General features: G+C 40.1%; 1 protein-coding gene and 1 non-coding gene across 5 annotated transcripts in view; both read left to right on the forward strand.

The window, feature by feature from the left end:
- Window positions 1–13,660, forward strand: part of IARS1 (isoleucyl-tRNA synthetase 1) — a 95,303-nt gene that overhangs the window by 624 nt on the left and 81,019 nt on the right. For 3 of the 4 annotated variants that reach the window (XM_019620004.3, XM_010718400.4, XM_085236207.1), the window contains exons 2-7: window positions 1,801–1,891; window positions 3,875–3,994; window positions 4,518–4,674; window positions 5,126–5,245; window positions 6,409–6,491; window positions 12,624–12,741. In XM_019620004.3, coding sequence (XP_019475549.1) covers window positions 3,876–3,994; window positions 4,518–4,674; window positions 5,126–5,245; window positions 6,409–6,491; window positions 12,624–12,741 — 597 coding nt within the window. In that variant the 5' untranslated portion in view covers window positions 1,801–1,891; window position 3,875. Of the gene's footprint in view, window positions 1–1,800; window positions 1,892–3,868; window positions 3,995–4,517; window positions 4,675–5,125; window positions 5,246–6,408; window positions 6,492–12,623; window positions 12,742–13,660 lie in introns of those variants that run through there. The other variant, XM_085236206.1, reaches the window with a different exon arrangement.
- LOC116217187 (small nucleolar RNA SNORA84) lies at window positions 2,808–2,942 on the forward strand. The gene has a single exon (XR_004161357.1). It is a non-coding gene; the product is annotated as a small nucleolar RNA SNORA84 (small nucleolar RNA).

Raw genomic sequence — 13,660 nt, forward strand, 5'->3', positions numbered from 1 at the left:
TTTGCTGCCTTCAGCTGTCAGCTTTGGGTTTTGATCAGTGGTTTGAAGTCATTTCAAAATGATATGGGTTTGTCGTTGTTTTCTTCCAACAGTAAGGACTTGTGCATTTAATTTCAGTTGTGTGAAGACAACAGAAAAACTTGCTGAAGAGATAATATATTGGGTGAGGCTATGTTCGTGCCTAGGATGTCTTAGAGCTACGTTTGTGTCCAAATGTAGCCTTAATATAGGAACCAGAGCACTCATTTAGTGCTCTTTTAATTGGCTTTTCAGCATAAAAGGAAACAATCACAGAATGGCCTGGGTTGGAAGAGACCTCAAGGATCATGAATCTCCAACCCCCCTGCCACAGGCAGGGCCACCAACTTCCACATTTAATACCAGACCAGGCTGCTCAGGGCCCTGTCCAAAACCTGGCCTTGAACACCTCCAGGGACGGGGCATCCTCAGCGTCTGTGGGTAGCCTGGTCCAGCAAACATTCTTTCCAGAGGAGGGGATGAGCTGTAGTCCACCTCAGGCAGTGTTTCACCTCAGTGATAGGTTCATATGAGTTCATTTCAATACACTTTCACAAACCTGTCCTTAAGTATTGGGCTCACCTTGAGTTCATTTATCAGTTAAGGTGTTAGAGTTTGTCGCTTCCCAGTTTCCTGCTTTAGTTTGCTGTTCTGCTCACTTTAGGACATATTTTTTCAGTAAGAAAAGTCTGGAACTCATTGCTTCCGTTGCCATCAGCTAACTTAGTCAAATAATCAGGTCACTGTTGGTCTGTTACCATCAGGTACAAAGCTGCTGTGATAGCAGTCCTGTTTTTCATTCTTTTCTGATGTAATTTCTCTCAGGAGTTGCAGGAGAATTAGGGAGGTGAATGAAGAAGGTGGCCAATAGGGTGGCAGCCTTGTCCTTTTGGTGGCTCAGAATACAACTTCATTCTTGCATTTCCAACCAGGTGTTGGTTAACTGCAGGTGCTGGTTAGAGCAGGACAATATTATTCACTTTAAAAAGTGGTTTTAAAGATCGCTGCCCATGATAATTTTTTCTTACCTGCCCTGAGGTCTTTGCTTGGCGTTGCAGCTTTATTCCCTATTACAGGCATTAGTGTGAGATTCTCAGAAGAATGTTTGTTCTGTGGCTTAGTGTTCTGTGCCTGCCTAGCTACATTTTAAACGTCGTTCTTTCCATCCTTTCTAGAAGTGGATGCTCTTGGTTATCAGATGACAATTTAAACAGTTGTTACTCCAGAAATTGCCTCACCGCAAAGCTCATTACGTAAAAAGGCAGGCAGTGTGAGAGTCTAGTTCTGTGTGAGTATAAAGTCATGCGTTAAGTTGGGAAGGGTGTGTGTAGATGAAGAAAGGAGGCTTCTCCCAGTCTGCAGAGGGAAGGAAGGTCCTGCATATGTCTCATAGGATAGCTTGTGGGATGCTGTGGTTGGAACAAGGATAAGAAGGTGATCGTAAAACCATGAAGCTGAGAGACCTCTGCTATAGAATATGGTATATTCATTAGACTTTGTTGCTTATCAAAGCGTCATTAGGGGTGCTTTTAGTTCATCTCGGTTATTTTCAGTTTTTCTGTCTACAAAGTGAATAATAGTCTTCAAATCCACTTCTTGTTAATTGTTAGTCCATACGCGCTGTATGTTGTCACATGCATTTCTGAAATGCATGTTCATTTTTAGTAAGATTTTTGCTCATTTTTTTTGTTGAATTATGAAACATTTTTAAAATGTTAATATGAAAGAAGCCTTTCCAACAGACTTCCGTGGTTTTCATGCTTGTGTGTTCTTTTATTCTAGAAAAGAAGCTCAGCATAAGTTTGAGACCGCTGTAGTACAGTCTGCAGACCTTGATGCCTTTGCTGTTGAATGTGACTGTCTTTTAGAACAAGTAAGTGTCCTTTTAGGAAAAAATAAATTCCTTGGTGCACTGCCTTAAACTATCCTTTTTTTTTTTTTTTTTTTTTTTTTTTTTTTTTTTTTTTTTTGTCAAATGGAAATGAACAGAGAAACAAGAATGGAAAACTAAAAACAATAAAACAACCTGTGTTTTTATTAATCTGTAAATTTGAAGACTTGCCTGAAAGTGCTCTGTTATTGAGCATCTCTCCTATGAAGACAGGCAGTGTTTCAGTACCTGAAGGGGACCTGCAGGAAAGATGGGGGGGGCTCTTCGTCGGAGGGATAGGCACAGGATAAGGAGGGATGCTTTAATTGAAAAGGGCGTGTAGATTTAGATGAGGTCTTAGGAAGAGTTAATTACGTGAGGTGCTGGTGCCAGTGCCCAGAGAGCTGGAGGTACTCACAGTCAGATTGGAGGGGCTCTGAGCAGCATCACCTGATGGGGGGCAGCCCAAGTGGGCTTGAGGTCCCTCCCAACCCCAATCCACTCTATTGTTAGATACATTTGTATGATCATTTTATTGACATTATTTGTGATGTTTTCTCTCAGTCTGTATGCAAAGCAATGAGATTCCTTTGATTTTTCTTGGTATTAGAATACTTGCATTGTTTATAGTCATGAACTTTTTTCTTCTTGGGGTATGCTGAATTATTCATGCATCAGTGTGTAAACTTGTCCTGCTTTTGCTGAACACAGATGTCTTGGTTTAACATTGTACTCAGTTAAGGGTGAGACATGCATGGGTTTTAAACCAGGTTTGTTTTTTAGAATTCTGTTCTCCAACTGAAAAAAATTGACTGGCAGTGACTAACTTCAGTACAGTAACTACCATCAGTAGTTGTTTTTTTCCTTCTGTTCTGAATAATAGACTTTCCTTGTACTACTGGAAAGAGTATGAATTTGTGGCCTGTGGTTACTGGACACTGGTTTGTGCATGCAGTGCTTCAGTTGGGAGAAATGGCCCAAAAGTGATACTGTGATTTACGCATGGAGTCTGTGATATGTGAGCAGCTTCCACAGCCCGGTCACAGTTACAGACCAAACTCTGAATGTGTATTTAACCTGCTAGAGCAGCTGAGCCTGTTGTGAAAACCTTTGTAGCAAACATCACTAAAGTAGGTGTTGCTGAAGTGAGTTGCTATCTAGGAAATGAACTGTAAGACCATCTCCATTGCCTCTGATGCTCTGAATCTCCTAGCAGGTACAGAAGACCAGGAATGTCTGTGTCTAATGGTATTGAAAATTCTCTATATTGCAAAAAGGCATCTGTGTAATTTTGCTTGTAGTGATTTTTGTTGACTTAGCTAGAACTGAAGAATAGCTCTGAGCTCTGTGGGCCCTTTCAAAGCCGGCCAAATAAAAGACTGTCAGGACAGCCAGCAAGAAGTATCCACTTCTGCCTTATTTCTATTAAAACTGTAAAATGAAGAGGGGAGGGGAAAAAAAGGTTGGTTCATCATATGTGCTTTTAAAGATAGAACCTAGCTGAGGTCCTCCAGATGTGTCCTGATCTGTTTGTTCAGTTTCTTCTGCCCACATTCACGTTCTGTTACAGTGTGTTTCAATTACTCTGTCTGAACTCTGAGCTGATTTTAGTTGCCCTGAGAATGATGGCCTAGCCAAATGGAAAAAAATCATGTTTCTAAGCCTTTGAGAATGTAGACGTAGGAATAGTTGTAGTCCTTTTTACTGATTTTAGTTGTCACAGTCAAAAAGTAATTGGCTCTATGAAAGAATAGTTAATCTTTTTCCTGTTACATAAGTGCAGTTTTAATTTATCAAAGTTTTAAGGTGTTCTAAGAATATAGTGTTTGCTTCTGTGTTGATGCTGAAACAAGCTGTCTGCATGTGCTAAGATGTGGTTCACTGATACAAATTTGTTAAGGAGTTGTTTTTGTGAAGTCACTTTTTTCCTCTCACTGCTGTTAAATACTTTTCTTTGTTTTCTTTGTTTGATTGATGCTGGGAAAGAATGGTTCAACAAGTTCCAGAAAACATAAGTTTTCCAAATGAGGAAGAGAAGATCCTGGAGCTCTGGAAGAAGCTTAATTGTTTCCAGGAATGCCTAAAGCAGTCAAAGAACAGACCTAGGTAAGAATCAGCTAAAAGCTGGAGTGCTGTGTGTGGCAATGCAAGGATGGCTTAGCTGGATTGAGTGTTTTTGGCCTCAGTTCTGTTAACAGAGCCACTCCCTTTGCAGATAGCAGTTGTGGCTGATGTTACCCTGTCAGTTACCATGCATGTTTCAGTTTATGGAGAATCAAGAGTGTGCAGGCAGTAGTAATAAAATGACAGCTTCCTGCTCAGTGGGTTTATAAAACAAATCCACAGGTAAGGAAGGACGGTTCCTAACCACACCTGCCAGCTGTGGAGCAGCATTCTGGCATTTTTCAATAATAATCTTGCTAGAACTGGCAATCAGGAATGGAATGAGTGTATTTCCACTGCCAACATGAAACTTGTGCTGACTGATAGCAGACCAGGAAATTGATGCTGTCCTATTAAGACATGTTACTTCTTATTAAGGAAGCACTGGTACAGAGATGTAGTTAGTCTTTTTGAAAATCTGATGCTTTATTTTTGATTTAATTAATAAACTTGTTTTGTGTGATAGGTTTAACTTCTATGATGGCCCTCCATTTGCTACTGGGCTTCCACACTATGGCCATATTCTTGCAGGAACAATTAAGGACATAGTTACCAGATTTGCTCATCAGAGTGGTTTTCATGTTGACAGAAGATTTGGATGGGATTGCCATGGCTTACCTGTGGTACGTGCGATATGTCTACCTACAGATACGTCTGTTGGTTCCAGTTCCCCAGTATTACTTGCTTATCAGTCACTTTTATGTTGCTTTCATGCTGGATTTGTTGTGAAAGGAACAATGTGAGCTCATTGCCCAGTGTGTTGCTCTGGCCTTAGATTGTGTAGAGGTTTCCTGTGCATCCTTCTGGTCAGTCAGCCTTCTTTTTTCAGGCACTCTGTTCATTACTCTAACCAAATCTGGTATGTGTTTCAGAAAACTTTTTTTTCCATTAAGATGGTAAAGATACAATCTCACCTCACTTCAGAACATCTGCTTATTTCACCTACAGTGCTCAGAAGAATAAGAAAGGCCCTTCAGCCCCATTGTAATGCATAGAATGTAAAAAAGCTGTTTGGACAAATTCTGAAAGCTTTTGGTATGATGTTCTTGTTTTGGTTATTCTCAATGTTCCCAGGAATATGAGATTGACAAAACCTTAGGCATCAAAGGGCCAGAGGATGTGGCAAAGATGGGGATTGCAGAATACAACAACCAGTGCAGAGGAATTGTGATGAGATACTCAAAGGAATGGGAGGTAAGTGGAGAGTCAGTGTGCAGTTCATTCTGTGTTCCTTAATAGTATGTATATTTACTGGATCTCTTTTTGTTGCCACTGTATGGGTGAGGAAGCACAGCAGAGGGAGAACTGACTTGAAGCGAGTGTTTCTATGCTGTGTGTCTGGAATCATAATGTGGAATCAAAAGTACAGCCTATCTGAATTTTAGCAGTTGCTCATCCGTGCTCCAATTTCATATTTCAAGAACCTCAGTGATTCTTGATAACATTTTTAAATAATTAAAAAAAAGAAAGGTTGATTCTAGTTGATGCTTTTTTTCCATATCTGTTTTGTATGTATCCATTTAAGTGCTTTGCTTTCAGGCGTTTGAACCTCAGCTGAGCCTTGGGGAAAAAAAAAAATTGTGTTCAGTTTTGGGCACCTCAGTACAGAAAGGACATGGAGGTGCTGGAGCAGGTCCAAAGAAGGGCAACAAGGCTGGGGAAGGGCTTGGAGAATATGGCCTATGAGGAGAGATTGAAGGAACTGGGGCTGTTCAGTCTCGGGAAAAGGAAGCTGGAGGGGGGCCTTATTGCTCTCTTCCAATATCTGGAAGGTACTTACAGCGAGAGTGGGGTTGGTCTCTTCTCACTGGTAACAGGTGACAGAAGAAGGGGAAATGGTCTGAAGTTGCACCAGGGTAAGTTTAGGTTGGATATCAGGAAAAACTTCTTTACAGAAAGGGTGGTTAAGCACTGTAATGAGCTCCACAGGAAGGTGGTTGAGTCACTATCACCAACATGTGTTTAAAAACCATTTGGATGTGGTGCTCAGGGCCATGATTTAGTGGAGGGTTGTTAGAGTTAAGGTAGTATGGTCAGGTTGCAGTTGGACTTGATGATCTTTGAGGTCTTCTCCAACCTGAGCAATTCTGTGATTCTATATCTCTAATCCACCCTTCATAGTTGATTGTTTAGAACCAAGACCATAGAATAATCATGTCAGTGGCTTCAATCTTTGCTCATCTTTATTGAAAATTTGAATTGTATTATGCTTAAATGTTACATTGATGTGTTTCACTGATATGGGACAACACTGCACTTCTAAGATCAAGCTGTTTTATGGAATGAATATTGGAAATGTACTGTCGTCCTTAATGTGAAGATGCCTTCTCATCTGTGTACCTGTGTTTTCTTAACAGTTCAATGTTACCAGATTAGGACGCTGGATTGATTTTGAAAATGACTACAAAACACTTTATCCTGAATTCATGGAGTCCGTGTGGTAAGTTAGCATGTACACCCTGCATATAGGCTACACGAGTTTGAAATGTTAAAAATGGCTTCAGCTGTGGTAAACATGCAGTGATACATCTGTCACTAAAATTGTCTTCAGATAGGCCCAATTCAAATAAACAGTGGGGAAAATATAGAAGAGGATGTGAAATCTCTTCATGCCTAATTGAGGAAATTAATCAAACTTCTGATTTATTCAGAATAGTAGGATATTCTAGATAAAGACAAGCATGATCAATACTACTCTTACTCAGCCCTCTAATCTTACAGCTCTATGTTGATACAAAAACACTTCTGAAGATTTACTAATACATTCCTTGCTCTGTTTAAGGAGTTGTCTCTACCTTCGTGTTCTTCATACCATAACTTCAAACTCAGCTTAGCTCTAATTAAACCTCCTCTTCAAGCTTGAACTTAGAGGCTGTGAATCTGCTGTTGTGTTCTTGGCACTGTAATTTGACAGCTTTCTGGATCTCCTGGTGCAGAGCTAACTTCCAAGAATTTTGGCAGCGTTTTCAGAGTGCCTGTTGGGGTTCCAAAAGACAAGATGACCTTAGAGGTTAAGGTAAAGCAAACTGAGTTAGTACCTGGGGAACTGGCAGTGTTGAGTCCTTCACGTTGTTAGAATTACAGAGTGACTTACAATGAAAGGTTTAGCAGAGTATGTGCTGGCTAAAATTGAAAAGCAGATTATATGCATAGTGAAGTATTACTGATGTTCCTTCATGTTAGTTTTACTAATAACCTTTAATTATACAGCTGTGTAGTTGGTTTCATATGTAATTAAGAAATTGCATCCAGGTATGATAAAGGACTGAGAAAACATCCAGATATCTCTAGGAGCCATTAGTGCCAGTGAGTTATTAAAAGGATAAATGGTGGGAAAGAGGCAGATATGTAGCTAATTCAGTTGCAGAAACCATGCTTAATAATAAAGCAAAGACTGACAAGAAACCTGTCTGTTATCAGATTACCTAGTGTGGTTATCATAACTCTGTTTAACTTCTGGGGACCGTTTAAAAACAAGCTTGACATGTATTGGGTGCAGGGTCTCTTTCAACAGCCTAAGCTATTTTTGGTGGTGGTGCTAATGCTTCTCTATTGTTTTCCTCTTTAAAAAGAAACTCCTTCACCTAACTCAAAAGGTTTCCTGCTCTGAGGTCAGAGCCAATGTGTGTTTCTGAATCTGATGGTTTGGGATGTTTTTTTCCCCTGTGCCCCTGGAATTAGTTAAACAGCTTTTTATCGCCGCCTGGTGGCTGAAATTGCCGGTTGCAGTTTGAACACAGTTCAGTTTTTAAAACAATCGAAAGCTTTGTTTGCTTGTGCAGTGCAAAGCCACTTGTATCCTTCAAAGTCCTTGTGAAACAGTGGTGACAGGAACATTTTCTAGCTGCTTCTGTGCTCTGAGAAGTTCTTGTAGTCTTTTGTAGTAACAGCAGACTCATGGAGAGAAGAGAGGGGAAAAATATTTAGTTATGGTAGAAAATGAGTGCTTTACATGCTTGAGATAATGGCTGTGCTGCTTACTGTGAAAATGCAGTATGGGGCTTTTGGTCCATTTCTGTCCCCTGCTCTCTTACCGAGCTATTGCTGTTGCTGTGGTTTCAGTTCTCATTTTGAGACTGTTATTTAGAGAAGAACTCTGTTTCCTTCTTTAACAGAAGTGTCCTTTGGCCTCACAGCCCCGTCCTACCTGCTCTGTGCTTGTGTCAGGCTTGGGGTGCCACTGTCCTACTTCTGGGCTACAGCTTTGGAGGTTGCAGGAACCTCTTGGAACTGGAACATTTGCCTTGGATTGCCAGGCTGTTCTACCACTGCTCCTTGGATGTAGTTTTGCTTTCCTTCTGCCTTGATTTTCTTTTTTCTTTCGGTTCTGTAGAGTTCTGTTACTAATTGTCAGCGTTCAGCTGTCCTTGCTGTAAAGATCACAGTAACTGGATTGTTATGGCCTTGTTTTTTCTAAATATACTTTTGTTCTGTGTGTGGAGTTAATCCAACTCTAAAACAGGACGACTTCAAAACAACAGATTTCTGTGTCCTCATAGGAATTGCTGCTGTATTTTGTGTATTCCCCGACTCTTCGGCGATTCATTAGAGGGTTAGTGTTCATAAGAAAGGATTCTGCTTTGTCCTTTTTTTTTTTTTCGGTAGCTATCTGGATTTTTTCCTCGTGCATTTAGCACTCTAGGTCTCTGGTGGTGGTTTTCTTGCTATGCTAGTCTTCGTTTCATCCCTTTTGCTACCTATATTCTAAAGAAGGAATACACTGAACTTCTGCTTACTTTGATCACTGGGAGAAGAGTAGCATCAGTTTTGCACATGTGTATTTTCTGTTACAAGAACATTCTGTGTTTGATTTGGCTGAGAGTCCTTCAGCACGCTGATATGAAGATTACAGCAGGAAATGCCCTCACTGTTGGGAGTTGACAGCTTGGAGGGTAGAACTGGAGCAGAATTGAGCTCTGCTGGGATTTCACAGATGACCCTGGGAGTAAGCAGTAAGACCTGCTGGTATCTGTGCTTCTGATTCCTAGTCCCAGCACATATGCTTTTACTTTCTGTTGAAGGTGGCTTATAAAGATAATGTTTTAAAGACAGGTTTTCTGTGTTTGATACTGGGCTTAGGTTCCTCTTATGTTTATGTCTTTTTGTCCAGTGTTGAGTACTTTTTTTTTTGTTTTTCATTTCATCAGTAATTGAGTTCACTGTTGTTTTTGGTTCTTTAAACAACTAAAATAAAGGCCAAATGAGAGCACTTGAAAATCATTTTCTAATATTTCTAATGGGTGCTTTTAGTTTCTGCAAAGCTGAGATACTTTGAACACTTAAAATCCCATTAAACACTGAGTCACTGCAAACAGAACCTCTTGGTCACTTGAAATCACTTGATAACCCAAGGGAATGGAATGAAGAGCTTGAGAAGGATGTGATCTTACAGCTTCTCTTTGACATTAAGTGGATGTATGTGTGTGAAGAGGATAATTTCACTTTTCATTTGCTAGAGGATACTGAGGGATATAGAATTTTACATGGGATGCCAAGGGTATTTGGAGTATCACATTGACTAATGCAGTAGCTTTTGGAAGCCAGGACTCCCTTTGTGATGTTTGCTGTATATGTGACTCGGATCAACTGATACTGTAATAAAGTTCTCTCTAGATTCTTGGAAGTTGTACCTATGGTGAGAATTACAGTCTTGGATACTAACCAGGCTGAACCAGTTGTCATCCCCTCTTGACCCTTAAGGAGCAAGAAATGGGTGTTTTCAGTTGGTGTCATGCTCTTTAGAAGCTGGATTTCTTTCACCTCTAGAGAGGGATCTTTGTGAACAAATGGCTGAAATAAGCATCTTGTATTCACCTTTCCCCAAACCTTATTTTTCTTCTGTAAAGGGATGTAAGTGTCCCACAGCCAGGAGGATGCAATTAGATTTGCACTGTTTGAGGAGAAACGTGCCAAAATTGAGGAACAGCATTTGATTTGTAACCTTTTGAAATGAATTCAGTGCTTTTGTTTACTATTTTCAAAAGGATATCTGTTTCAATTTTGGCTTAAAAACGTAGAGCCTCTTGCTTGCAACTTGGCAGTGATTTTCAAGTGTAGGGGCTTAGATTTGGGTAGGCTGTTTGGAAATCTCATGTGTTGAATTGTTAAGCAAGGCATGATACTCACCTGCCAACAGTTCAGTGACTCTTGCTGTTAGAGCCAGGTTAATCTTTGCTCTGGTTGAGCAGCACTGCTGGCAGAAAGCTCTTTAACAGTTATCTTGTGTTCACTTGTGACACAGGAGCTGATCTCAAGGGTTTTTTTTGTTGTTGTTGAGGAAACATGATGTGAGATAACAGCGCCGTTGTTTTGTCATCACAGTGATAATGAGGGCTGTTGCATCAAGCAGCTGTCTTGACTTCGTAATTCTGAGTCTTTGGAATGGTTGTCTGAAAGGAGTGGTTGGACGGTGAGCTACCTGCGTGTGATGGCTGTGACATCATTTGAAGAATGATCCTTTTGAGCTCTCATCGTTTTGATCTGGCTTTGGAAAATTGGGGCACACTTGTTTAGCAATAAGAGAGAACTGCCACCAGAGGGAGGTGCTGGCTTGGGTTTTTCTCTTGGCTGCTCCATCTAGTGTTCACGTGTCCTGAAGTGTATGGTTATATTTGCAGCTGAATTGAATATTCAGGCTTTCACGAAGTAGTTTTTGTCTGTGCTGTTAGTAGGCAGTGTTCTTCAGAAAGTGAAGCTTTTTTTCGATGGGTATTTTAGTTAATTTTGGAAAGCAAGTTGAACACCTTCGGTGTAAATGCTATCACTTGTCACAGTCTGCATTAGTTATCCTCTGAGGTGATAATCATACATTTAATTTTTTAAAAACTTGCGTGAGAACTGCAGCTAACCAGCTGAAATGTTTACACAGAAAATAGATGAAACTGTATTCATAAATCTGCATTTTGTTTGAGGCACTTAAATATAAATTATTGCAATCTCAGCTGTGAAACAGATGCACACACACTGGTATGCTTTGAATTTGGATTAGGGATCAGGCAACCACGACTCGCCTGGGGATGACATCTGTTACTTTTGTAAGGTTACTTTTGAGGTGTGAGTGGAAGGAAAGTCAGCCACCTCTGGAGTGCACAGCTCTGGGTTTGGCTCTTCCATGGCAGAACTTGATGCTGCTGAGGGTTTCTTAGATTTTATCAATCTTATGGATTGGATGATGCGATTTCTTGTGTTTGTGAGCACTCATAGGAAGTGTGTGACTTTTAGTGGAGGCCCTTGGATAAATCTGGTTGGACTGTGTGTGTCTTTTTGCGATGGTGTCGTGTCTCCCATGATAACAGGCTGATGCATGCCTCCTGATACTCTTCTTTGATACTGCAGCTAGAAATCAGTGCAGCAGTCTGCTTTCATTTTATCTTGAAGATTTTACATTCAAACTTAGAAGACGCTGACTTAACAGAGGCTTGGATTCCCAAGCACAAAGTGACAGCCTGCAGGGAAAGAGTGCTGTTTGTCAGCTGGGGTTGGTTGCTTAGCAGTGGGCTATTGATCTGGAAAGGAACACAAGAAAAGTGATCAGGAGGCTTTGAAAACATAATTCAAGCAGAAGAGCTTTTAAAGTCATCAGTCTTTGGTCACTTCTAACTGTTCACAAATGGAATTTGACTCTGAAGAAAAGCAGATCTTGAATTTATAGTGATATTTAAGGCTTACCCTCTCCTGCCTTACTCTTAAGGTAGCCGACCTGCAGACTGTACCTCTGAATGTGCAAGTCAGTGAGACCTGGTAAATGTGCACAGCCCTTCGGCAAATCTGGTGGTATTTAGAGAAAATCACAGGCTTTTGTCCATCACGCAGACACCTGGTCAGTTGCTATGTGAAGTACATTGCTCTTTCAGCCACTGCTCATCTTGAGCGTGGACTTGTACTTCGTATTACAATATGATGGATTTTTTTTTGATTATTTTAATAAGACATCCAAATATGCTACAGACCACGTTGAAGATTGCATGAAAAGAGGTGAAGCTTTAAGTGAAACTGATCTTGGTCTGGAATCAAGTCCAAAGAGAAATGATCTAATGAAGGAGAATATTAATGTAGCTTATGACACCGTAAGGCTGGTTTCATTACTTTGCTTGCTAAGCTATGTTCTCTTCTGAAAAATGCTCTTCACAGTCAGGATTTACTCAGTGGAATACTTATTTATTTATTAGCATTGGCTGTTAAGATGGCATGTGAGCAGCCAAGTCATTACATGTCTCTTTTAATTATGTCTGATTTCGGCCTTGTTAGTCATTGAAATTTCAGGTCGTCTTTGTATTCAGGAGATTTAAGAAAGATTATTCAGCAGTACTGATTTGTGTTCTGTCTGAATATTGTTCTATGCTGTGCAATCAGTGCACAGAAACCCAAACTGCTAGAATCAGCTAAAACTAAAATTGAGCCAGTAACACAGTCACAGTCAATTTCTCTCTTTTCTTTTGACGTAGAAACACTGTCCTTAGTTGATGATTGATTGCCTAGAAATGTGTCTTTCAGCACATCACTCCATGCTTTGCTGTTGTTCTATTAAACATGACATACAAAGTGTTGTTCTATGTTCCTTGTTTTCTTCCAGGTGGGTTTTCAAGCAGCTTTATGACAAGGGACTGGTATATAGAGGTGTTAAAGTCATGCCTTTTTCTACTGCTTGCAATACCCCATTGTCAAATTTTGAGTCCCATCAGAATTACAAGGTAAGTCAGTATATGTGTATGCAGTGTGTTGCAATCAAATCTCTGCTATCCTCAATTTAGATTTGGAAGTCATTGAAGTTCTTTTAGCTTGGTCCATAAGTATGTTATTGCACTCCAAGTTGATAGGAAGAAAACGAAGTAAATAGGCTGTTTTATTATGATTAGCTTTGCTTGTTTGGATTATTTGATCTCTGCCTTCTTCCCTGTTCTTAGTTAATGCTTATGTGAGGCATAATACTTTGCTTTAGTTTGGTAAATTACTTTCATTTCCTCTTCTGGCTCTCAGAATGAGTACTGCACTTATGCTGGGTTTTCACTGTAAATACTAAGAGGACTGCTGCAGCTGTCCCTGGCTGCTGAGATCTGAAAAGAGGAGGGTCATTGGCAAAGTTGAAATCTTTTGTCAGTGTGTTGGTAGGAATTATCAAAGACCACGTTTGGTTGTAGCATGTAGGAATCATTTCTTTAAAATGATAAACTCCAGTATAAAACAAAGTGTACTAAGCACTATATGACAGGCTCTTAAAACAAACTACTAGATGCAGCTGTTATTTGGAACAAATTCGTGATTGCATACATGAAGGCAGTAGTTATGTCCTAATCTTTCAAATTTAGAGGTTTTGTGTCCTTTCCAATCCCCACCCAGGCCTCCGTATCCTTATAGCACGAATCTGAGGTCGTTACAGCAGAATGCTAGCACAAATTGTACATCTGGTCTTTTTTTACTTCTTGCCTAATAAAGGCCAATTTGCTGGCCAAAAATAGTGTTTTTAAAACAACTGCTTAAATGCACTTGTACAGTGCAGCCCACAAATACTAATGCTTTTTGTATCTCGCAGTTTCAGTTAACCATGCTGAAGAACAAAGGGTTGTGTGATCTGGAATAGTGGCACCTACAAAGATATCTTGATATTTCTGT

The sequence above is a fragment of the Meleagris gallopavo genome, chromosome 14 (genome assembly GCF_905368555.1).
Source record: "Meleagris gallopavo chromosome 14, MGAL_WU_HG_1.1, whole genome shotgun sequence".
Taxonomy (NCBI): Eukaryota; Metazoa; Chordata; class Aves; order Galliformes; family Phasianidae; genus Meleagris; species Meleagris gallopavo.